Genomic DNA, 26,074 nt, shown 5'->3' on the forward strand with positions numbered 1-26,074 from the left:
AAGTTCTAACTTAGGCAGTGCTACTGGCTGACCTCCTCTGAGATGTGGGCCAGTATTCCTGCTGCTTTTTCTCACTTGCTACTTATTCATGTAGCCAGGGCTATACTGAAGTGTTGCTAGTATAGTTAAATTGGCTAGGGATTTTTTTTTTAAACCTCTGCTTCTTCCCCCTCCCTGCCTCACCTTTTGGTTGCATCTGTATCAGCAGTTTCTCTAGCATACCTCTGCCAAAAGAAGGATGCCGATGCTCGTCAGGTTTAGTGAGGAGTGTACGGGAGGTGTTTTAGCTACTCCAGCAGAAAATTCTGTTGTGTTGCCATGCGCTGTATTTACACCAGGGGGCTGCGTTGACCTAGCTGGTAAACAAAAAGTATTGCTCAGTGTTTCCCAACCAGTGTGCCATGCACAAAAGCGTGGCCTCAGAAATGAACAGGTGTGCCGCAGAATTTTGCCATGGCAATGAGCTACTGCAGGTATGAGGCCGGGGAATGCCTTAACAGGTGTGCCACAGAAAAACTATTAATGTAAGTGTGCCTTTAGGCTGGTAAAGGTTGGGAAACACTGGTTTTTTCAACCTGTGGTCTACGGCAAAAGAGGACTGTGATCGATCAAAAGCATGTGAATACCCATTTGCAATTCAAAGGGGTTTGTAGCCCCATTAGAAACTTCCAAAGGGGTTTGCACTGCCGTTCACTTTTTTTTTTAGGGATCTAAAAATGGAAGAAGGTTGAAAACCACTGCTTTGACAGCACAGATCCTAAGCTACCTCTCAAGTGTCTGAGTGCATTGAGTGTGATCCTGTTCTGCCCTGTTCAAGCCCCCAAAGAATCCCTTAATGCATCTACTTTTGCATGTAGTTACCCTTAAAATGGAGTCACAAAAAGCAGGGGCATCCACCCACCTTCTTTGTATTGGTGATTTTTTTGAGGACCTGAGTAGGGTGTAATATACCGGATCATGCTTGGCCCCTTAAATGCCTACCAGGCAGCAGAGACCCCGGCGCCCTAGTGGAGCCGAGCGCGCCCAGCCCTCCGGCCGGCGAGTACCAGGGGCTGCCCCTCGGGAAAGGAGGCGGCGGTGATGCCCCGTGCCGGCAGGCCTCAGCAGTCCCCCTAGGTGAGGTGCTCCTTGGAAAATCCCAGATCTTATCCCGGCAGGAAACCAAGCGAGCCGCATTTCTGTTGCAGCCCACGCCTGAGGGCTTTGTGTTGACACCTCGGGGTTCGTTTCGTGACTGGCAGTTGTAAAGCTGGGGGACAGGCGACGGCCCGAAGGCTCCTTTACGCGCGCACTGACTAGAGCGGGCCGAGAGCCCCGCCCCGCCCCCCCCGCGTGCAGGCCGGCGCTGGGCCCTGCGCTCCCTCCGCCGTGCCCTGCCGCGCCGGCCCGCGTGGGGGCGCTGTGGAGGAGGAGGGGCGGCCGGCTCTGCTGCATTAGGCCGCTTCCGCCTGCCCCCGCGCCCCGCCTTGTGCCTTTTGCTTTCGCTTCGGCGGCGGCGACCATGGAGAACGGTGCGGTGTACGAGCAGACCACGGAGCCCCGCGCTGTCCGCGCTGGCCTCTTCTGCTCCCCCCACCTGAGCCGCCTGCGTCTTGCCCTCAAAGCTCTGCAACTGGTGAGCGGAGCTGAGCGGGGCGGGGCGGAGCGGAGGCGGGGGGACCTCGGCCCCGGGCTGAGCCCAGCGCGGCCCTCAGAGGCTGAGGGGATCCCGGCGGGGGCAGGGGTTGCCCTGAGCCTTCCCCGGGCCGGCGGGGGGGAGGTGTTGTGAGAAGGGTGCTTGGTGTTTGGCAGTGAAAGCTGCCTCCACAAAGCTGTAAGTATCACTGTATTGACTGACAAATTTCTTTGGGTAGGTGCCGTATCTTTTCTTAGACCGGTTAAATGGTTGGAAAAATTCTTTGCAAGGTTGCGGGCACGAACACCGGGGGCCCCCCGGAGGCAGGGTGACCGCCTGCAGGCGGAGGTGGAGACCGTCCACAGGGGCTTCTTTCAACTGACAACTATGTTGACCCTATTTCTCTCCCCACCCCTTGCACCTCATGCCTGAGATCTCCCTCATTCCCTAACTGCTTTTTTCCCTTAAACTTTTTAACTGGTGCTGGTCTCCCCTGCCCCTCCCTATACAAAACAATACTAGTGGGGTAGGCAGGGTGTGGATTACAGGGGATGAGAGCCCCCCCTGTAAGATTTGAAAAATCGTAGTGTTGTGGGGGGGGGGGGTCTCCAAGCAGATTGCTCCTTCACTTAGGTGGACTTGTTAATCAGTGAATTGATTTAAGTGGTTTTGCAGACCTCTCCAAGAGTCAAAGTGTAATTTGAACCCTGAGGGTGAGTGGATCTAGGATTTTGAAGAGTAGGGTGCAGGCAGTGAGGTGCGGTGCCACACATTTTTCCCCAGTTAAAATTAAGCTGGAAGCTTCACTACTAGGATGAAGGCCTTAGGGCCCAGTGATTCAGTTTGAGGGAGAAGCAGAAAGAAACCTACCTTCATTGGAATGAGTTTAAAACAGTCTGCTGGGTGCTGATAGAGGAACTTCCTTGACCAGGAGCACCTGAGCAGAATGGTAGAAGAAAGGCAAGCTTCAATGGTGGACCATCAAGACTGTTAAAAAGAAGAGGTTTTTTTAACAACACCTGGAATGAGGAGTCTAGAAAGGAGCAGGTAGATTATAATGAGCCATGGAGTCAGTGGATTCTCTGGGCACTGCTTGCCTCAAAATGCTGCTGCCCCTGCCAGGCAGTTGGCTTTAGATATTGGGTGGAGTGGGAAACTAAAGTGCACCTGTTAGTACAGAGAAGTGAAGGAGGTTAGGGAAGGGCATTATCCTATCCAAATTTAAAACAGACCCTAAAATAAAATCCTAACCAAATTACAAGTCAGCATAGTTGGTCCTTCACTGAAATTCATACAGCCGCCATGTACTTCAGAGGGAGTTTAACTTTATCTAAAAAGTCTAGCTTTGAAAAAATTAAAACGCTGACAAAATAGCCTAAATCCAGTGCTGCGTAAGAAATGCTGATCTTCTAAAGGCTGTAAAGGAAGATGACTCACTGGGATTGCAGCTATAATATAATATTTGCAGCGGATTCAAATATTGGAATCTGCCTCTGAAGAGGGAGGCATCTTCACATGCCATGTTTCAAATGATCTCAGTCTGCTGTAGATTCAGATAAATAAGAGGAGACAGCACAGTCCAGTGTGACTGTCACCTCAGTACTTGTGCTCATACCATTTTAATCTGAAATTAAGATGGGCTGAACCCACATGGAAAATGTAATGCTTTGCACTAAGAAATCCTTTAACATAACTGTCAGTAGACTGTGGTGATACCTCAGTCTGGGGACATTCTGGGTCATCTAGTCCAGTCCATTCCTGACACGGGAAACTACAGTATGTAATAATTCATGCATGTTTTAAGCTCTGTCTAAAACCAAAAATCATTAGAAGGATATTCCAGAGCTTCCCTCCTCTGATGGTTGTTACAGTGAACAGGTGTAGCTTGGATAGGGAAATGCAGTGCATCACTTCAAGTCAGAGAATCTTAAACCCTTTAGCCTCTTGATGTGTATTTTATAATCTCTTGATTTTTATTTTTAAATGTGGAAGATAGCTCAGAAATGAACTTTAATAAGCTCCCAGATACAATCCATTTAGAACATCCTTCTGTCCTTTTATCTTTTATCCATTTTACTGCATCAGCTCACCAGTGAGTTTTTGGCATAGCATCTGACAAGTGTTCAATCCTAACTCTTAGAGCACTGATTCTCAACCAGGATCATCCTGGGGTGACTTGATATCCTTTTAAGGATATGCATGTACCTAAACATGAATCACAAGATAAACTCAGAGATTTCAAACAGGAATCTGGTGTCAAAACCATTCAGACCTGTTGCGGTCTTTCTGAGTTTTTTTTTCAGTTTAGTATTTTCCCATTGTCAAGCAGTAGGTGAAAGTGAAGAGCTGGCATTTTCCAAGGGATGACTTGAGTCTAAAAAGGTTGAGAACCACTGCCCTAGTTCATCTAAAATATCACATATATGGAGTCTCTGAAAATGCTGTTTGCTGTGATTAATGGCAAGAGCAGCAGCCTAGACCTTAGCAAGGAGGTAGTGAAACCCAAATGGAAAAGGGCATCATCCAGTCATAGATACAGTTAATAGGAACTGACTCTGAATGACTTTAGAGTCTGAAATGCGTCATCGCCATGAGAGCACCAGGTGGTTTCCACCTCTTGGTTTTTATTTGGGCATTGCCAAAAAAGGAAGCAATCAAAATTTTAAAATGCATGACCATCACTTGAAAAAAGATACAAGAGAAAGCACTTAGTATTTTTTAAAGTTATACTTAAAAATAATTTTTAAAGAACCCTGTAACAATCTCAAAGCTAACACTATTTCAGCTATTTTGGGGGTTAACTTGTACTTTTTGTTTTAATGCTTATCACGAAACAAACTTCTGGAAACACGTAGACTGGTATAAACAGTCCTGTTGACTTATGTAGTAGACTGCTCACATGCCTGTGTTTACTTGGCTGGGGCATTTCTCTTTAAAAGCTTTTCTAGGAAGGAAGGAAATAAATTGCTAGGGCCAATCTTAAGCAAGACGGGAAACTGGTAGACCTCTGTGGGTGCAAACTTGATATTTCTAAGGCTTTGGCAGTTTATTACTGGAGCCTGTCAGTGGCAGGGAGACAAATAGGGAAGGTATCAAGAGCGAGATTTCCTTTGTACTCCTCAATAGACAGCTAATTTTTTTTCTTTTACCTTGACTCCCCTTTCTTGAAATATACAAATTGTTGAGTCCTTGGCCAGAGCACAAAGCCTGAATCAATCTTTTAGATAATTTTAGGTGAAGGTGAGTGACATACCACTTTATTAGGAAGAAAATCTATGTCTTTATATTTTATTAAAATATATTTATTACAAATCCTGAAAACTGCTGCTTTTGAAAATCTGGTAAACATGATACTGCAATCTTTTGAGAAGCAAAGTGATCTAATAGATGGGACACTGGGGTAGGACTCAGGGGACTTGAGTTCTACTCCTGAAACTACTGGTGACCTGCTGCACAGCTTTGGTCAGGTCTTGTTACCTGTGTGTTTCTGAACCATTTCCTGTATTGTCTGTTTAGCTCTTTGGAGTAGAGACTGTCTTACTGTAGTTGTATACTAGACAGCATTTTGGGATTTCTAGAGACTGTTGTGTGTATAATAATATGCATAACAATAACTTCAAGTTAATATTGCACAGTCAACTATCTAGTATGCTTTTAAGTAGGATGTTGCTTCATCAGATCACTTGCGACTTCACTGTGACAGTGTTCCCTAAAATACAGTAAAACCAATTGCAGAAAGTTGCTTTCCAGATTTAAGTTCCATCATATTCAGGTATTACTCTGGGATCACTTTTCTCCTAATTTATAAATGCATATAGTAATACAAGTGTATTACTGACTGCTTCTGTTGAAGCTTTTCTTTGGAGCATCTTATTTTTGGATCCCCTTGTAACAGGTTTGTGATCAGGGGCAGCTATGATACTCCCTGATGGCTGTGTAGCTCTTTCCCAGCTCAGGCTCTATTGTAGCCCTCCCTTGATTGCTTACCTGCTATGCTTTGTTTTTACTAGAGGTTGAATTATTGAGGCTGCCTACAGGCCTTAAGAGTGAGCCTTAGTCCATTTGCTCCCAGACCCCCAATAGCCTCAATTCAACCCTTAAGCTCAAAGAGCCCTCTTAACTGGTCTGTGCCTCTGCAGTGCACCTGTAGCTTTAAGGCTATGTTCGGATTGCCCCACCAGGGGACTTGTAACCTTAAGGGCTCAATGCGTAGCTCCATTCCTCCCCTATACCATGACCCAAACCTCCCAGGGGGTCTCTCCTTGGTGTTGCCTGTTTATACACTCAGCCCCTTTGGGCCTGTGGACCCCCAGTCCCTTACAGAAGTTCAGAAGAAGGCCACAGGCCCCTGGTCTCACACCCAGCCCCTCCTCCAGGTTCTCAGACTCCTAGTCCTGCATGCAGCCCCTCCTCTGGGCTCTTGGCCCTCTTAATCCACCTTTTAGCCCTTCTCTGGACTTGGGGACCCTCTAGTCCAACTTAGACCCCTCCAGGCTGGCTCATCTTTCCCTGGGCACATGGACCCTCTGGTCCAGGTCCATAGGTGCCTGGACCCCTTACTGGGCCCCACTCAGTCTGTGGGCTCCTGAGTTACCAGTTTTCTAAGTAGGCCTTGAGTTTGCCACAGCAGAGCTCAAGGTTAAGCCACCAGTGCCACTTAAAATAGAAAAGAAGCTTCTTAGCCCTCTGGCAGATACCTCAAACCCTCTCTACTTGCCTATAAAAGCCCTGTCTTTCTCTGCTCAGGTGACCTGCCTCTGTTCCCAAGCCTGCAGAGTTGTTTACATAAATGCAGGTCCCTTCAGGAGCCCTGCTACGCCCATAAAGATGTAACAGCCAAAGCAATATTGGGAACAATGGGCACATCTACACAAGATGCTTAATGCACAGCAGACTAATTCTACTCCACATTAGCACAGCAGGTAAAGCCCATGCTAAAGTACTAATGTACAGTAGATTTAGTCTAATGCGCATTAACATCATTTGGAAAGCACTCATCTACGCTAATGCACAGTAGCGCCAAGTACAGTGCATTAAGTTAGTGCCTGTCATTACAGGTACTAAATCTAATGTGCCATACTTACAGTGCATTATCGAACATATAGATGTGCCCACTGTGTTTTTTATGGAGTTCAGTTGCTTAATATGAAAATAATCTTATTTGTTACCTAAAATCTGGTTCAAATTCTTTGCATAAGTAGACAGGGAAAGACATGTTGTGCCAAGATCTTAGATCTGAATTTGTACCTAAAATCATAATATTTGTCATCTAAGTGGGGAATTAAAAACAAAAGTTTGCATGTAAAAATACCAATGCATAACCTCAGACTAAAAAGGAGTGTCATCAGTGAGAGAGATGCGTTCTGGTTTTTCAGTTGTTCAGTTCCTGCACAAGCTGTACTATATAGGACACTTGTAACAGAAGCATCTTTGATTAGCAGCCTTCAATATAATTCTAAACCAGAAGATTTCATTTGTGAGGTGCCACTGTTGAGACTCCAACAACAGTCCTTAAGCTCTTACAGTCCTATAGGAATAACTACACTGAACCTTTACAGCTTTTCATTATGTAGAAAGGCTATCTTAGAGATGGGGCATTCTTAAACTAACTACTAGCAGTATATATGATGTTGGCATCAATGAATGACTTGCCCTCAAGTGAAAAAGGAGGTATTCATTTCCAGTACTCATGGACAGAACTATAAGGATAATGATTTAAAAATAGCAAAAAACCTTTTACAGCTCACATTTCACTGTTATGTGATGCATGCTGTAGATGTAGTAATCCTAAAGCTGGGGGGAGAGTCAGGAGAGAATTTGGGTACCTGTTTCCTGATTGTTAGTGGAGAAGATATCTCTGCTTTGTACAGGTTAGTCTATAGTTCTGGAGCGGGCATTCGTCACAGCATTTCTTCACGGCAATTTAAACCAAAATTACCACTGTTCAAAAGTTGTGCTGAGAAGATTTGCTGTGTATCTGGTGACAGGGACCTCAATGGCAATATAGCTTTCTGAGAAGCTTCTTATAGGGAAGGGTTAAAGAAATAGGGTGGAGGCATTTTTAGGTGCTTTTGCCCAGGGAGGCTTTTGGAGGTGAAATTGGTATCCATGATAATGCTTCTGGGGAAACAGAATGCAGTATGTGGAAACTGGTCCCTGTTTGAGGAAAACCCATATATTTACACAGTGATAAAATAGGGTCCTAGCTTCCAGACTCCTCCTCCTTGTCCAGATCTACTCCCCGCCCCCTTTATTTATTTAATTTTTCGTAATTTTGCACTTTTAGAGAAAGGTAAGGGCTTGACTCTATGTACACAAACTTGCAGAGACAATAGGGGTGATGGGTGGGTAGTCAGGTCTGTTATCAGGTCTCATCTCTCTATACTACTGTTAACAAGGATGTTATTTCTGGAGACAAATCCACAGTTTGAAAACTGAAACTAAGCATCACAGAGATGCTTAATGGGATCTTTTAGACTGAGCACTAAGTCCCATTGGGTCGAGTGGTTTTCTTTAATCTTTGCTAATCTATAGAGGAGCCTCTGGGAACCTCATAAGATTGGGCCCCTAATACAGTCCATGGCCTGTTGTGACCTATTTATAAAACTTTTCTAAAAAAGTTACATGAATATATTGTCTCAAATAGTATATAATTAGAAGTTATAATCCTTATTGCATGATGATATCTTTGAACTTTAACACATCTTAAATTAAAACTATCTTTATATAGGTTTTTTTTTTAAAAAGCATCCTAACAAAAAATATAAAACATTTGATTAAATCAAAACAATCTGATTTAAATTAAAAAATCCAGTTTTTTTTTTACCTTGATTTTTATTTATCCTGTTAGCAAATGTTAATAATCCTTGTGATGTTAGAGACGAAAAAGAATCATCAACTCTTGCTCCAAAGTTGTTGTTATACACATGGAGGGGCTGGAAAGAGCCTCAAGAGATGATGTAGTCCAAGACTACTGACCTTTCAGGCACCCTGGGGCCACATACCACACAGACCAGACTCAAGGCTACAGACCACACGAGTGCCCCCTGGCACTGTGGGCAGCTTGGATCCTCCTGTCTCCCAGCCGCATTGGCAACACAGGCAGTGTAGTGCTCCTGTGTTGCACATGCAGTGGGGGGGGGGCGAAGCTCACACAGTATGGACACCTGGTAGAGGAGGGAAGCTGGGCTGCCTAGTGCCCCTCCTCCACTGTACAGCATCTCTGCACCATGGCCGTCTCTGCAAAATAGGCAACCTAGCTCTCCCTGCACAGCCAGGAGGGTGTGTGTTGTGGTGCACGCGTCTGGGAAGTAGAAGTCCAGAGGCCCAGCTTCCCACTCTGTGCAGCTGCTGCATACACAGCACTGACAGCCCAGCTCCCCCTTCTCCCAGCCATGTGGGCTTCCCCCCACCCCCTGCTGCACTTGCGAGAACCCCCCACAACTGCACACACCACCCACTTGCAGTGTGACAGTGGGTCACTTCTTTGCCATGTGCACAGCTTGGGCACTTCAGTCCCTTCTGGGTGGATGACAGGGGCCCACAGGCCACTTGCTAATCTCTCAAGGGCTGCCATTGGATGTTGTAGTCCATCCACCTGCTGTAAGACATGCTCCAGTGTACTTGGATCATCTCTGACGATGAACGTTATTTGAACGGTATTGGATTTAGGATGCATCCTTTGGGGATGCAGTTTAAGAAGTCCTCCTTGTTTGGCAGTGTAGCCGTTTCTGTGCATCTTGTCCCCTCTGCAGCAAGAGAGACTTAAGTTGTCTCCCTCTTCATAGCAGCTTTTTGGATATTTGAAGGCTACTGTCATGTTTCCCCTTAATTGCCTTTTCTGCAAGCTAAACATGCTTATTAATTGTCCCCACCTTTCCTTGTATGGTTTGTCTCCAGTCCTCTATATCATTTGTTCCATCTGCCTTTGGACTGTCCAACTTCTCCACATCTTTTTCAAAATGCAGAGCCTAGACTTGCACACAGTACTCTAGATGAGGCCTAACCAGCACCAGGTAGAATGGCACTGTCACCTCCTGTGGCTTACACCTAATAGTTCGGTAATTTAATATAGATTGATCCTGGTTATTTGGGTCTTGGAGCTCTGTTCTGAGTTGGGTTAGCATGTATTTTCACATCTAATGTTCTTTCTTTGTCTAGGGAAGGCAGTTGATTTAATTTTTCAGTGCTAGTAAAGAATAGGATCTATGACCAGAAACATAAGAAATATATGCTGAGAAATAATCATATTGTTTTAGTTGCTGAGCTCTAGTTCTTTCTATTCCTGGGATGCATTAAGTTTGTTGCTGTTAAGTATTCAATATAAAATATTAATCTGAAGTGTTGTCACTTGGGCATGGTTTATATTGTGGAATTTACAGTCCACAAGTACTGAGCCTATATGTACCGTAGGAAAATTCAGGATGAAGGCTGCCATTCTTATCCTTGCAGGGGACGCATTCAATGTTATCTTCAAGTTACTTAATTGTACAAATAAATGCCAGCAATTAACATTTCAAAACTTCGAGATATTAACAAGGCCTTAAAAAACCTTGGGGAAACCAGCGTTTTAACACAGGAACTTTGGCCTTGGAGATGAATCTAACCTAATTCAATTACATGGTCAAAAGAAAGAAGCAGCGTGCTTGGTAAGGCACTCTAAAGTGTAGAAGAAATCATTTTAAACTGGCAGGAGGTGATGTCAAGTTGTAGCATCTCTCTTGCAAGTTTTGCTTTTTCCATTGAACGCTTTAAAACGCATTTAAGCACATAACTTTGGAGTCAGGGATGAGTGTTATGTCAAATGTTATGTTATGTACAGCTAAATCCTGAATTCTCAATAAATCTGGTGGACATTAGTAGTGCTGGAAGTATAATGCCATTGGGTTTTAATCTTGTTCACTCTGGTGAATTACAGGATCCTGATTTTGCTATTTTGCAATTCTGCATTTTGTAGCATCAAGAGATTCCATGTTTTAGACAGGTCTCTTACTCTTGCCTCTACCCGCACCTATTTAGAATAGAGTTATATCAGGGTAGGCAACTGTTTTTGGCCGGAATGCCAAAAACCCCCACAATGCCTACCTTGGAAGGTGCTGGCATGCCAGAAAAACAAAATGAGGGCAGGGGGTACATGGCAGGATGCCCGGCTTGTGCCCCTTGCCCCCCACCCAAAACCCTTGCCCCCAGCCCTGCTGCCCTTGCCCCTTGCCCTCCTCATGACCTTTGCCCCCCCGTCCTGCTGCTGTGTCCCCCACCCAAGGCCCCTGCCCCCCAGCCCTGCTCATAACCCTTGCCTCCCACCCAAAGCACGCTAGGAAATCTGGTCATCGCACCAGACGACAAAGCTAACCTATTTAACAATTTCTTCGCCTCCATTTTTCTGAGCAGGGACCGGGTCACCCTCCCACCCCCCCGGGGACCCCCGCAGGCCCCAGGGGAAGTGCACCCCGGCCTAGGGTCAGCGAGGATCTAGTCGGGGAACTTCTGGAGGGTCTGGATGTATTTAAATCAGCTGGTTCTGATGATCTCCACCCCAGAGTGCTGAGGGAATTAGCAGAGGTCCTTGCGGGACCCCTGGCACAGCTTTACAAGCACTTGTGGTGCCAGGGGACTGGAAAAGAGCCAGTGTGGTTCCCATTTTCAAAAAAGGGAGGAAGGAGGACCCAGGAAACTATACGCCAGTTAGTCTTACCTTGATCCTGGCTAAGCTTTTTGAGAGAATTATTCTGGTGTATGTCCGCGAGGGGCCAGCAGGGGAGCTTATGCTTAGGGGCGACCAACATGGGTTCATTAGAGGCAGGTCCTATCAGACCAACCTGGTGGTCTTCTATGACCAGGTCACAAAATCCTTAGACACAGGTGTAGCACTAGACATAGTATTTCTGGACTTTAGGAAGGCCTTTGACACTGTCTCTCACCCCATTCTCATTAAAAAACTAGGGGGCTGTGGCATCAACACCTACACAGTCAATTGGGTCACTGACTGGCTGGAGGGTCACACCCCACCATTGTGCACAACCCTGGGGGAAGCATGGGGGTCATGGTTGGGCCAAGGCTGTGCTTGGGGCAGGCGACAGCAGTGCTGGGAGGGGTGGCCACAGGGTGAACTAGTGCCACTTCAAAACTACCAACACCACTGCCACCCACCCCACTCCCGCCTGTCCCGAGTACACCCCCAACCCCGTACCCTCTGCTGGGAAAAGGCTGAGCAGCTCCGTCCCACTCCCAATGGGGTCGCTTTTACTGCCCTGGCTGTGCAATGCCTGCGCCTGCCCCAACTCCAGTCCCTCCCTCACCATGGAGGCCTTGATCTGCACCCCCGCAACTTACTGACCAGACACTGCTCTCCAAGGTGCTGGGCTGCATTCCTGGCTGCATGCATGCATGCTGCCGCTGCATGCATGCATACAGCATTTAGTGGTGACATTATTGATTACACTGGCAAAAAAAAGCCAATTGCCAATAATGTTAATTTTCCTTTTATTGGTGCCAATCCAATAGGTGATTGATATATTGGTGCATATCTACTACCCAGACTTCACTGCACTGTATATCTGAAGAAAAAAAGCCAATTACCCTTTAAAGAAAACTTTAAATACAAATGTTTGTATACCAAATTTGAGAACCAAGCTCCCCACAAACAAGAAATGTTTCTCTGTTCTGAAGGAAGTAGATAAAAGAATCTTTCCCCTAGCTGCATACCCTCAACTAAAATTTGCTACATAGATGCCATTTCCCCCCCCACAAAGTCGCTATATATCTGCTGTTGTAGGAACTGTTTTTTATAATATTATTCTACTTAAAAGAATATTTAAAAAATTATGCATAATTTACTGTGTAACTCTTGGTGCCTGTTCCAATAACAGGCTTGTCAAATTATAACCGAACTGAATAAATGACACTTGTAGGTCTATCAGATTTGTAAGCTATTTTATGATATTCTCTAAGCTTTTGTACAGCAATTTTGTTTGCAATTGTGTCATTTTGGCCACTGTCCTACTGCTAGACTTCCCCACCCTATATAGCCAACATCGGGTACAAAATCTATTAGTGTGGCTTCACTAGCCTAAGACATTCAGGTACAGAAAACTTGACTGGCCATAAAATTAAAGGTACATTGATAATGCCTTTTTTTCCCCATGCCCAACCAGTCACCTCGGTAAAAATAATTTCTTGTATCCTAGGTAGCCTTCCTAACTGCTGGGCTTACCTTTACTTAGGCATTTACCAAATACTACTCTCTGGGAGCTCCCTGCTAGGAAAGAGCAGGACCAATTTAGAGTGGTCCCATGAATACTAACCAGGTTTTATCAGCATTTCATTCACAGTCAACTGTGTCAAAGGCCACTGCAAGATTTAGTAAGATCAGTAGGTCACAATTACCCCTGCTGATGTCCAAGTAAAGATCCCTGACCAATGCCACGAGCCTATTCCCTGTGCTGTATCCAGGGCAAAAGCCAGATTGGCAAGGGTCCGGAAACCTGATGGCATCCAGATGCACCTGGAGCTGTCCAGAGACCACGCATTCAGCAACCTTTCACAAAAGGAGAGACTGGAGGCAGGACAGTAACTGGCTGCGGGGCAGTCAGCATTCAAGCTTATTGAGTAGGAGCTGGACAGGACTCTTGGCCTGCATTATCTAATAAAACATGTTCACATACCTACCACCTCTCACAGGCTCTGTCCAAATTCAGGCAAATTTCAGATTTATATTTTACATCTGTTGCTGTAACAGCAGAGGTTGCAATAGAGATGAGCATTTTACCAGCACTCTAGTTGTTATCATCTAACTCAGGGCTTGGCAACCCCTGGCACGCATGCCAAGCATGGCATATGAGGCCATTTTCCTCACCACACGTTGGGGCCAGGGAGGCAGCAGCCTCTTGCCTGCAGCTGGCTCCAGCTCTGAGTAGCTGCTGCCAGCCGGGAGCAGGCAGCTGGGATGCTGCAAGCCTTGCTGAGAGCAGCCCGGGCTCTGTGGCTATCAGCAGCTACCCAGAGCCAGGGCCAGCTGCAGCCTGGAGGCTACAAACAGCTGCTGCCTCCCCAGGCCCAATGGGTGGTGCAGTGCCAGCACCTGCTGCCTTCCCGGAGCCCAGGCTGGGAGACAGCTGGGGCCAGGCCAGGAGGGCAGTAGCTGTTTGTAGCCTCCTGGCCGCAGCCAGCCCCGGCTCTGGGTAGCTGCTGATAGCCATGGAGTCCGGGCTGCTCTCATAGAAGCCCTGCTGCAAGCAGCCCAAGCTCCATGGCTATCAGCAGCTACCCAGAACCTAAGGCAGCTACAAACAACTGCTGCCTCTCCGCCCCAGCCCCAGCTGCCTCCCAGTCCCAAACCCAGCCCTGGGATCTGGGGACGCAGCACATACTGGCAGTGCTCCCCGCGCTGTACTCCCCTCACCACTTCTGCAAAGCAGTGTTGGAACCTGGTGTAGCAGGGCACAGTGGGGGTGGAGAAAGCAGCCTGCCTGCTCCCGGCTCCCCACTGCCCTGCCACACTTCCCCTGCAGGCAGGGGCATCAGAGAAGGGCACAACCCTGTGCTGCTGCCCACGCTGCTGCTGTGCACACTGGGGAAGTGTGGCAGGGCAGCGGGGAGCTGGAAGCAGGAAGCTTTCTGTGCCCACTGCTGTGCTCTGCCATGCCAGGCTCCAATGCTGCTTTGCAGAAGCAGTGAGGGCAGCACAGCGGGGAGCATCGCCATTATGCACTGTCTTTCCAGAGCCTGGTCTGGGGCTGGAAGGCAGCTGGGGCCCTGGCCGGGGCGGAGAGGCAGCAGATGTCTGCAGCTGGCCCAGGTTCTGCGTAGCTGCTGACAACCACGGAGCCCAGGCTGGGGGGCAGGGGCTTTCATAGTTTCATAGTTGGTATGCTCGGAAGGGACCTGAGCAGATCTTTAAGTCTGACCCCTTGCCATGCCAGGAAAGAGTACTGGGGTCAAACGACCCCGGCAAGGTGTACATCTAGCCTCCTCTTAAAGACCCCCAGGGTAGGAGCCAGCACCACTTCGCTTGGAAGTTGGTTCCAGATCCTAGCCGCCCTGACCGTGAAGTAGTGCCTCCTGATGTCTAGTCTGAATCTACCCTCTGCCAGCTTGTGACCATTATTTCTACTCACTCCTGGTAGTGCTCAGGGGAACAGGGATTCCCCCAATGCCTGCTGATCCCCCCCGACCAGTTTGTAAATGGCCACTAGATCCCCCCTCAGCCTTCTCTTGTGGAGGCTGAACAGGTTCAGATCCCTTAGTGTCTCCTCGTAGGGCCTGCCCTTCTGGCCTCTGATCATGCGAGTGGCCCTCCTCTGGACCCTTTCCATGCTGTCCACATCCCTCTTGAACTGCAGTGCTCAGAACTGGACGCAGTACTCCAGCTGCAGCCTGACCAGTGTCGCATAGAGGGGGAGGATCACCTCCTTGGACCTGCTTGAGATAAATCTGTGGATGCATGACAAGGTACAGTTGGCCTTCCTGACCACGTCCCCACACTGTCAGCCCATGTTCATTTTGGCATCAATGATGACTCCAACATCCTTTTCTGCCTCTGCACTGCCGAGAAGGGAGTTCCCAGGCCTGTAGGTATGGTGCTGGCTCTTCCTCCCCAGGTACATCATGTTGCACTTGTCAGTGTTGAAACCCATCCTGTTCTCATCCACCCACCCCTGTAACCTGTCTAGGTTTGATTGCAGCCTATTCCTCCCTTCTAGCGTGCCCACTTCCCCCCACATCTTAGTGTCGTCTGTGAATGTGAACTGGATGCTTTTTACCCCCTCGTCCAAGTGACTGATGAAGATGTTGAACAGTGTGTGCCTGAGGACCGAGCCCTAGGGGACCCCACTGCCCACATCCCTCCAGGTTGAATACGACCTGTCCACCACCGCACCCCACCCCACCGTGCCCCCTGGATGAGCCACCCATGGCTCTGCCCTGCTTCCAGTAGGGTTGCTTTCAGTGCCCTGGCGGGGCAGCACTTGACCCTGCCCCTCTCCCTCCCTCACCGTGGGGGCCTTGATCTGTCCCCCCCACACACACACCTCTTCTCCCCCCACCCCTGACTTACCAGCAGGGAGCTGCTCTTCAAGCTGTCAGGCTGCATATTGGCCCTGTACCAGCCGATATGGCTGGTTAATAATCGGCCGTTGGTATCAGCCAAAAAAAATCTTCATCGGTGCACCCCCACTTCATCAGTGCACCCCGGTAGACTTCTGGGGAGATGGAACAACACATGTGTCTGACTTGAGTCCAGATGGAAATATTTGCTTTCTGCCATAGTCTCTTTGGAAATGCAGTTTAGTGGGGAGTGTTTACCTAGTCTGCAATGTGCAATACATCAGAGGGTCCAAACACTTCAGCAGCACTGCAGGAAGAACTGCAGTGTAGGAGCCCAGTTGAATGATCATCTTCTGCCATTTCTTTAACATTCCTGTTTTTTGCCTTCTGGCTGTGAATACCAGCCAGTGCTCATGAGACTACATGTGATCTTACAATTTACCCATAGGCAGCCAGAGAGTTCACTGACTGTATTTTTTTTGTTGTTATACCCTATCTTTCCAGTTGGCCTCTACCTGTCAGTTACAGGAAAACATGTATTATTCACTTTTACTGTAAAATTAAGAAGCTATGTGGCTGCCTAATTTAGTGCTTTCTGTTCAGGTGGACCTAGTTTATACAAGATACAGTGCTTAATTTTAACAGCAATATAGCTTTTCTACACATACCAAGTATTTAGTCTGGTGTTTGTCAGGTCACAAACTGCAAGTCCATGTTCTTTATTTCTTGCAGATAGTTATTTTCACTAGGTTTTAGATAAGTGACTCAATTGCCTGGTACAGACATTAGTAAAGTAATTATCTAACTTGAATGATTCCTATTTTTCCACAGTTATTTTCCTTTGTAGCCTTCACTTGTGAAGAAATTGTGGAGAGCTGTACCTCATGCGGCGGCCTTTACTTCTTTGAATTTGTAAGCTGCAGTGCCTTACTTCTGAGCCTCCTCCTACTGGCTGTGTATTGCACTACGTTGTATGAAAAATTTGGGGACGACAATATCAGAAAAACAGTAAGGATGATATTTATTTTTCTTTAAATTTAAGTTTTCTGTCATAATCCACCTTTATATATGAGTTTAGAGGATTGATATTATTTGATAACAAGCTATATACAATGATTTGCTTGTTCTTCTATGTGCCTCTTTAAAACATCATGTTACATAGGACCATAATCGACTTTAAGAATCTCCTTTACATAAACAAATTTTTAAATGTTTTTATGTTAGCAATTATGAGTTCACGGTGCTTCATTTTTGGGCCCCAGAACTAGGAAGACCACTTGGGTTTTCAAGGAAACAGGCTGTTCTTTTTAGTCTCTCTTCAGTTGGGGTTGTTTTTTTCTATGCCCCTGAACTTGGTGGGTAACAGAGAAAGTGAAGAAGGGGGTTGGTGACTGCCTGAAAAGTCCTGTGCCAGTGCATGTTGTTCTGAGGAGTAAGGTGTGGTAAACATTATTATTTGCTGGGACATCCAGATAAGATTTCCTTGGATGAATAACAGACTGGGGGTTAATAGGTTCAGTTAAGGGTTACTAAGCATACTTCTTTAAACAGGTTTTCTGAGCGTACATGCACATGTCCTTTGGTATCATTAGGTTTAAAAAGAGACTGTTATGAACAACTAGTCTGACTTGCTACATAACACAAACCCTTTAAAAGAAAGAATTTCACCCTTTCACTTCTGGGTCTGCAGGAGATTGCTGTCTGTTTTAACCTCAGTTGTGTAAAGTGAGTTAGGATTTCTTTGGTATGAAAAACACAATTAAAAAAATCCAGCCCTATCCCAAGATGGGCTCATCAGAGCTTTCTTGTCTCTAATAAATGAGAAGGAAGAGAATTAGCAGAACTTCCGTACAAGACTTGCAGAGTCCCTCCTTTTGTGCATGTGCATATGCTCTCCCTTGCTGTTCCTGTCTCTCTCCCATATTGTAAACAAAAATGGTCAAATGGGTAGCCATAGGTCATGGTTAACAACAGGTGAGACCAGGAAATATATTTGTTTCTTTGCTAAATTCTAATGGGAATAGTTTTTTTTCAAAAAAGCCAAATATTCTTTACTAACCCAAACGTAGCTTTATTGAAAATTCAAGAGCAAAACTGATTTAATTAATTTATATATTTCATGCTAAGAGAGATTAAGAGATTAGTATGTAAATATTCTCATTTTTAATAATTCTAAAATGCGTTAGTGGCATGGATAGACCTTTGTTTAACAAGACTTACAAGCAAACAGTGTCCTCCTTTAATTAAATGTGAACAAACATGCCACGCAGACCTAAAGAAGGGTACTTTGTGCCCCAAAACTTGTCTAAAATCTCTCCGAACTAGTCCAGTAAAAGACAGCATTAAGAACCCTGCTTCCACATATTCCTGGATTATCACAACTACAATACTGCAGCCAGACTGCCCAAACACATCTTCCCTTATGGGGATTTCTTTCATTCTCAACTTAAATAGCAAATTGAAACCTCACCTGAGATTTCCCCTGACTTACCCCCACTTCTCATATTTTATCTTGTAAAAGATCCTCTCTTGCCTTTTACACTGTCTGCATTTCATTCTTATGAGTTGGAGCTAATGAGATGATTTGTGATGAGACTGATGTTACTTTTGGGATGAGTCAGTAGCATAGATCTGCACATCTGTGCAAAGGGCTTTAGGACTTAATGTTCTGTCATACAAATTATCAGTGCTCCTAAATTATAATATCTTTGGGGACAGTGTGTTGCCAGCATATACTGGTGCGTTTATCTTGCAAAATATTTCATTTAATTATTTAGAATGTGTCTGTTTCTTCAATTTAATTTATACAATTGTTTCTTGCCCTTTATCCACCTCCTTTCAGACTCCAGTTATTTTCCTTACATTTCAGAAGATACGATACTGACAGTAAGTGTCAGTGAGCATAGTTAAAGAGACCATGATACAGTATTGTATATATAAGCATCCTTCCTACTGGAGAATTGTTGCATCTCATAGCAAACAATTATACATTCTTTGACTGAAGGGATAAAGATAGGAGAGTATCTGTAGTGAAAGAATGAATTTGCTTTCTTTTCTCCATAACTTTTAAATATTGAATGAAATTAGGAAAGCTGAACAGACTCTCCTGAATACAGAATACTCTGAGAAAAGTTATGACTCCAGGCATTATGGGGACGGACTAGAAAGAATAATGCAATGCAGACGCCTTTCCCAACTGTTGGAGTTGAACGCTATGTTGTATGCTATTTGAAAGACAAATTTTCCTAGGCTTGTAAGAGTGTTTGGGCTCACATTTGATTTCAGTCTCAGATTACCTTGGGCACTCCTAATATCACTTCTTTTAATGCGTATTTTATTTGTAATAATAATCTTTCCTATTTGCAGGATTTAGTGACCACAGCAATAGTGAGCTGTTTCTTTATCTTAGCTTCAATTGTGTTTGCTGCAACCAATGACAAGTCATCTGTTGAAACGCTTGCAATAGTAAGTATTTTTACCCTGTATTTCTATTTCATACCTTGTTTACTGTTAAACCTTCTGTCATTTTTGAAACCGTCAGTATCAAAGAACGTTATCCATGAACTAACAAAAACTGGTAAATGTTAAAAACTTCTGCCCCAAACTCGGTGTGACTTATTGCATTTGTGGGAAGAACATAAATGTGCACAGGAATATACTTTAATATAGATTTGTGAAAGCATAGTATGACTTGAATACTTCCATAAGATTTTTTCTGGAGTGAGCAGAAAAGGAATTTTTGTTTTTAAACCTTGTGATTTTGTTGGTGGTAATCATCTCTATAAAATGTGACTCTTTTAAAGCGTCACATAAATGCACACTCTGTTGCAGTCAATTCTTGTGATTAGGAATGGCAAGCCAATAAATCAGAGAAATGATTCTGGCAGGTTCATGCAAATCAAGAAATCAAGGTGCAATTTTCTTACTTGCATACCCTGTAAAGATTTCTGCAGATCTACTCCAATGTCATCATTTTCTCCTTCATGATTTTGTCTTAATACTGATTGGCTTCTGCCCAAGCCACACCTTATTCAGCACTTCTTTAAAGAAAAGTATTAATTTCTGCCTCTAGTAGTGTATTAAGAAACTTTTTAAATCTGACATATTCAGTCCTATCGTAATATGAATATGAATTGCATCAACTGCAATTCAAGCATTAAAAAATGCTTCTACACAGGATATGCTAGAAGTAAACATTGTGACCAGTCTCTAATAAGAATTCAATTGTGAGCATAAAGAGACTGGAAGCTTAATGTACCCTGATCATTAGTGTGCAGAAAAAGTACACAAAAGATGCATAATTTTTTTCCTGTGGAAAAAGATTTGTTCCCTTGCATCAGGTTCTCAGCCAGTGTTGCAACAACATTTAATATGTATGCATAGATGTTAAACAACTAAGTTGTTCTTTTACTTTCACAGGTATTTGGATTTCTGGCAAGTCTAGCATTTTTGGGTGATCTTATCTATATGTTTATTGAAAGACGTAAAGAAAAAGAAGCCAATAAAAAGAAAGAGAACCCAAACCGACAGGGACCATCAGAGCATCAACCACTGAAAAATGAAGAAAAAGTTTAAAAAGTCTGTTTCTTTCTATTAGTTAAATCCAGATGAAATACTGTATTACATTGACAGTTACTGTCTTCTTTCTGTTTTTCCCTTCTAACCAACTTTGTTCATACTGCATACCAAAAACTTGTATAGGCTTCTACATTTCTTAACAACAGTATCTCGGGTATCATGATTTATACAATTTACCAGATAACTTGTACTGACTAGTAATTGTTGAAGATGTGCACTTCAAAAGGAAGCAGCTGTCTCCATCCAGAATTCTTTTATTTAAACAAAACAGTTAATCAGTGTTCTAATTTACTTGTAAGATTTTAAGAGCAAAGAATTATATACACCAATAGAGTGTGCTTGAATTTCAAGATCTCTGTTTAAAAGTGAAGTACAGCAGACCAGGGTTAGAATTCTGTTTAATTTTCACTAATCTGTGTTGGTGACATTCAACTTCGTTTTAGATGGTTACTATAAATTAGTATAGCGTAGTTGTTTCTTGTTTTGTGTGCATGTGGCAGGGGTCAGTTAAAGTATACCTATAAAAGGGACATTTCTTGATTCTTACAGAAGTTTCTAGCTCCTGAAAGGGTTTGATTCTTATTTTAGTTCTCGATTCTCTCTCTCTGAAAGTCAGTATAAGGCACCCAGTGACAGATACTGTTGGCCAATTGTTTTTTGGAAATAGACACATTGTGGATCCTGTAGCCATTTTTGCATTCCACAGTTCTGAAAGTTTGAAGTCATACCTAATGCACTTAAAATAGCTAAAAAGCCATAAAAACTTCAAGAGAAACTTGAAATAGTAGCTTTATGAAGCAAATTTAAGGGACAAATATTTTCATATTAGATGAAAGAGAATTGAGAGGAGGCAGAATTGCCTATAAACAGAAAAAGGGCTAAAAGGTCACCTTGTGCCTGAAAGCTTGTTTCATATCTCTCCCAACTACACAGTTCGTCCAATAAAAGATATTACCAAAACAAAACAAAAAAATTATCACCTTTTCTTACTAGGCAGCACAAGAAGTATTTTTAGGCATTTTTTTATTAAGCTTCACCAGGGAGAACATTGAACTTAGATGCTCTCCAGTGCCTATCACATGTATTAAACAACTTGTGCAATTTGCTTCTGCATAATTAAGACGAATTTGGCCAGGAAAAGCCTACATTTATTTTCATCATTGCTTGTATACATGGCAGTAGTTTGAGATTCTTGTGCTACAGTCCAGCTCTGTTGAATGGATAAATAACCAAGCAAAACAACTGTGTAAAATTCTAATCTTAAAGCAACAACCCATAGTTGCATGAGAGCTATAAGACTAGGCAGTGCTGGAGTCCTGATCAGTAGGGCTATCTTTGAGAGCTATGAGGTAGAAAGGCATTCCTCAGAGATCTGGTGGTGGAAGAGGAAAATAGGACAACTATGCATGCAGGGTAAGTGGTAGTAGAAAAGGAGAGTAGGAGGTAGCACAGAATATTAGAACAAACAAAAAAGGCTGATAATGCAAAGTAGTCGTCTGTTTTCATGACGTACATTATGTCTTCCATGGCTTGAGACATTAACTTCCCCACAGCGCTTCACCATTTCCTATGATGAAACAATTGCCTTTAAACTTTTAGAGCACCACCGAGACTGAGGGTGTCAGGCACTCACCCTGTTTTCAGAACAAGATGTGGAGGCTGCAGTAATGCCTTTGAGGCCTTGAAAATGAGGTCAGAGGCTTTTCCAAGGCTCTTGTCTCCTGATGGATCTGTGTTTGTTTTCTTATTATGTGTCTACTCTCAAAGATTCACCCTTAACACTACACTTCACTGAAGGAATGTGGAAGAGGTACTGGGTGGTTTGCATGAATGATGGGGCTTCATGCTTACTCTGTAGCATGCCATCAGCAATGCATATATGTATTTCCTTCTATTTCTTTGGAAAAAGGGCTGTTCTGTCAGACAAACGGTCATATTTTCTGCACATCTGCACTAAAGCCTACTGTCTGCACATGGAGAATGGTTATTACTGCTGTTGGGAATTGGTACTGTGGGTGTTCAGAAAGCAAAGTAAAGAGTATTTTTCCAAACAGTACTTCCAAAGATGTAATACATTGTCATTGGCAATATTATATGCAATTCCATAATTTGAAATTGGTAGTTGTCACTACAGCAAACATCGTCCCCTATTTTTGACTTAGTATTGTTAATGTTTCTGTATGTTGTTTTTACTAGATTCTTGTTCCTCATATCAAAAATGCCTATGGATTTGTTTTTTAAAGTTGCAGTTAAAAGTAAAAATAACACTGTAATGCTATTGTATTAGAAAGGCTGAGGGTTACCATTGTATAAAAGCCAGCCTATTTGTTCTGCCTGTTTAGAACTCAGCTCTCAGGCAGCATAGAATCAATATACTTCCAGTATGCCGTACAAGTGGAGGTATTGCTGCTGGTAGACATCTATTAATTTGTAGGATGCTACAGACTTAAATAGCACTGTTCTTGGGAGGCCTTCTACAAAAGGAAGAATTTTGAGTCCTACATAATAGTTTTGAGTCCTCAGATATATCTATCTAAGTGCTTTGTGCACAAGGTAAATAATGATTATGTTCACTTTACAGCTGAGGGAAGTGAAATAAAGAGACATTTAAGTCATTTTTTTCCCCAAGGTTGTTGCAGGGAGCTGGTGCCAGAACTGAGACATGAACTCAGCCCTCCTGACTCCAAGTCTCATGGTCTTACTGCTAAAAAAAAAAAAAAAAGCCAAATGCACTTGCTTGCCCACCTCTGTATAGCATTTTGATTTTTTTATTTATATCCCAAATAGCCAATTAATGAGCTTTGCTCAGTTGGATTTGAAGTTTAACTATGTCTACAAAAATCCATGGGGAATATAACTCCAGCTGGGCCAGCATCTTACTTCCCAGGCCAGATCTGGGAGTTCAGATTACCAACCTCCCCGCTCCCATATCCAGGCTAGTATCCTACATGAAAGCCTCAGGCACAGAGGCCTGGGGTTTTGGATGCCTTGTCATGCTTGATTTTAGCTAAAAGGCCAAGTACTCTTGACACATGTAGTATGAAGTAGCATTCAGGCCATCCATTGTTGTTTTTCTTTCTCCTTGCAAAATCAGCATTGTTTTTTGCAGCAAGTTTTTCCTCATTTGTTATCCAGCTTCATTTTAGTGCCTCTGTAGTGTGGTTTCCACCCTCAACAGTAGCTATGGGGTGACCTTCCTATAGAAATGGAGGATCAAATCATTTGTCTTGTAAAGCCAGGGAGAAGCTGGAAGTGCCTTTCTCCAATAGAAAGGAATGAAAAACAATACAGTCAACTACATTCCAATGGTCATCCATTCTTTTTTCAGAAAATAAGTTAGTTCTGCCCTCCTAATAAGTTAGTTAGCCATAGGAGATTTCTGGGGAGAGAAGCAAGACCTGCTACATTCCTAAATACCCTGGCTGCCAGACAGTTGGCCATCTTACCATGTCCTGTGGCAACTATTACTGGACCAGCCTGCAGTTCTGTCTAATTGAGTTTATCTATAAGGTGACGACAATATACAATTCCTAACAAAAGTTTGGATAAGCCAGACTGCCATACCAGCTCAGGGAAAAGAATGATTGGCCTAAATCTTCCAGCCAATCCACCTTTGTATGCTAAGTGGAGTGATTCAGTTGCTGTAAAAGCTCATTTGAAGCAGCTGGATGTTCCCCATTAGATGATTCTAGAATCAGATGGTCTTTGGTTTTTTTGTTTTGTTTTGGGGTTTTTTTACACATGGTTTCAAAGTGTATGTGAATGAGTGAGCGAGCTATTGAAACTGGACTAAAGTGTTGTTGTTTGGAGCAGCACTTAATCATAAAAACTGTGGAAGAGAATCATTTTTATAGGAAGTCTGTACATTGTACCTGCAAGGGAGGGATGTCTGCTCTGTGCTGTTATGAGCCTGATCTGGTTGAGCACATTGGCTTGAGCACACTGAGAAGCTTTGGTCTCTCCTAACTGGCCAATGTAAGGCTGTCTATACTCACCTCTCTGAAGACCTGTGGCCTTGTCGTAGCTTTCTGTGGCTCCATTCCACATCCTGGAGGCACAGCTGTACAGTGCATTGAATGGACGGCAGCAGCTGGGCAAAGGCATGGGAATGTCTATGCAAACTGTTAGCTGAGTGGCAGGAGAAGCCCCCTTCCACTCAGCAGAGGTGAAATAATTCTGCTGGATTGGGGCAGGGTGCCACGGCTGCCTTAGCACGTGAACACAGAGTTCTGCCAGCAAAACACTATATTGTAGACTTAAGTCTGAGACGCCAGGCAGAGCCAATGAATCTTCCCACCAGTTTCTGCAATGTGTATAACTTGAAGTACTATGTGGATGAGCACACGGGATTGTTGAGGACCAGTTATGAAGGGAGGAAGTGGCATGAAAGGCCTGGGAGCCCCTTGAATATTATATGATAATGTTTAAAGGGAGCAGTTTTATTTTTCACTTAATATTTAACCCATATTGTTTTAACCTAAAATTAGAATACCAGTGAGAGGAAAAAAAATCAGCATCCTTTTTAAGGCACTTCCTTGTTAAAGCTCTACTCCATCTCTAGAAAGCAGGGGAATATTTCACATTGTGGTTAGAGCTCTGTAAAGAGGGTCTTTGGCCTGACAGCAGTTGTATTTGTGTTGATTTTAATTCCATTCAAAACACAGCAACTAATTTGTGCAATAGAAATATGAAACCTCCAATAAGATGTCCTTGTAAGCTTTTTTAGAAAAGTATATGTAATTGCACCAATTCACTAAACTGGCAGTGCCTTCGGTAACTTGGGAAATAATTCTTGACTATTTGCTTTTATCACTATAAATGCTGAGTGTGCATCATAAAATCATAGAAAATTAGGGTCAGAAAGGACCTCAGGAGGTCATCTGACCCAACCAGGTGCCCCAAACATGACCATCCCCAGTTTTATATCATCCTAGATAATTTTGAACGCTAGCAAAATTAATGTGTATTATTTTCATGCCTTTGAGAATCATTAGTTATTGAATAAGGAAGATATAATAATTATATATGGTTCTTTAGCTTTTGCTGCACATGCCTTGAAATGTCAATCAAAGTGTTTCCATATATTTAAGTATTTTCTCTTTCTCTAAGCCTGTGGTCTTTTTAATGCATTTTTTTTGTCTTATGAAATTTCTAAAATTTTTGTAATAATTTTAAATAAAGGATTAACAAATAGCCTGCTCACATTGTTTCTCATCTCAGCTGCTAGCATTTTGGTATCAGTAGCCACTTCTGTTAGTGGAAACTGCAGGAAATTGCTTCATGCTAAAGTTCCTGGTTAGGGGCCATTTGTCTGGGCTGGTCTGGGGAGTTGAATTTAATTTGCAGGGCCGCAAAGTTGGATACTTCACTGGGAATTTTCTCAAAGCATCTTCTGAAATATGGTTAATACTGCTGTGGACAAGAGCCTGGGGCTAAAACAGTCCTTTCAAAACATCTGCAGTTTCCTGTAGGTTACCATGGAACATCCCATTCCAATGCTGCTTTTCTGAATATTATATTCTTTCTTGGGGCACTTAGAGAAAAAAATGAGTAACACTTATAATCCTTCCTTTAACAAACAAGACAGTTGTTTTAGGGGAAGTGCATCTACCTTAACTTAGTGAATATAGGTCATTAGACTACTCATTCAAGTAGGAATGGAAGTGGGGACATCTGTAATTAGAAATGCTGTCTGCCAAAAAAAATTGCAAGTTGTAAGCTATTATTGTTACCATTGTTCTGTGGGTGGTTTGGTTTATTCCATTAAACCTGTCTGCCCTTTATATGTTGATAACTCCCAAATTATGGTGACATGGCTGCAGATACGCTCTGAGAGGA

The 26,074-nt window shown here is 43.7% G+C and overlaps 1 protein-coding gene across 1 annotated transcript; it reads left to right on the forward strand.

Moving 5' to 3' along the window:
- The first annotated feature begins 1,385 nt into the window (after positions 1-1,385).
- On the forward strand, positions 1,386-25,429 carry CMTM6 (CKLF like MARVEL transmembrane domain containing 6). Its single transcript, XM_090046457.1, has 4 exons — positions 1,386-1,615; positions 16,490-16,666; positions 19,025-19,123; positions 20,078-25,429. The coding sequence occupies exons 1-4, from the start codon at positions 1,502-1,504 to the stop codon at positions 20,231-20,233; spliced, it is 546 nt and encodes a 181-aa protein (XP_089902583.1). The 5' UTR covers positions 1,386-1,501; the 3' UTR covers positions 20,234-25,429.
- The last annotated feature ends 645 nt before the right edge of the window (positions 25,430-26,074 follow it).

This window comes from Crocodylus siamensis, chromosome 5, assembly GCF_052110815.1.
Source record: "Crocodylus siamensis isolate JL-2025a chromosome 5, ASM5211081v1, whole genome shotgun sequence".
Classification (NCBI taxonomy): Eukaryota; Metazoa; Chordata; order Crocodylia; family Crocodylidae; genus Crocodylus; species Crocodylus siamensis.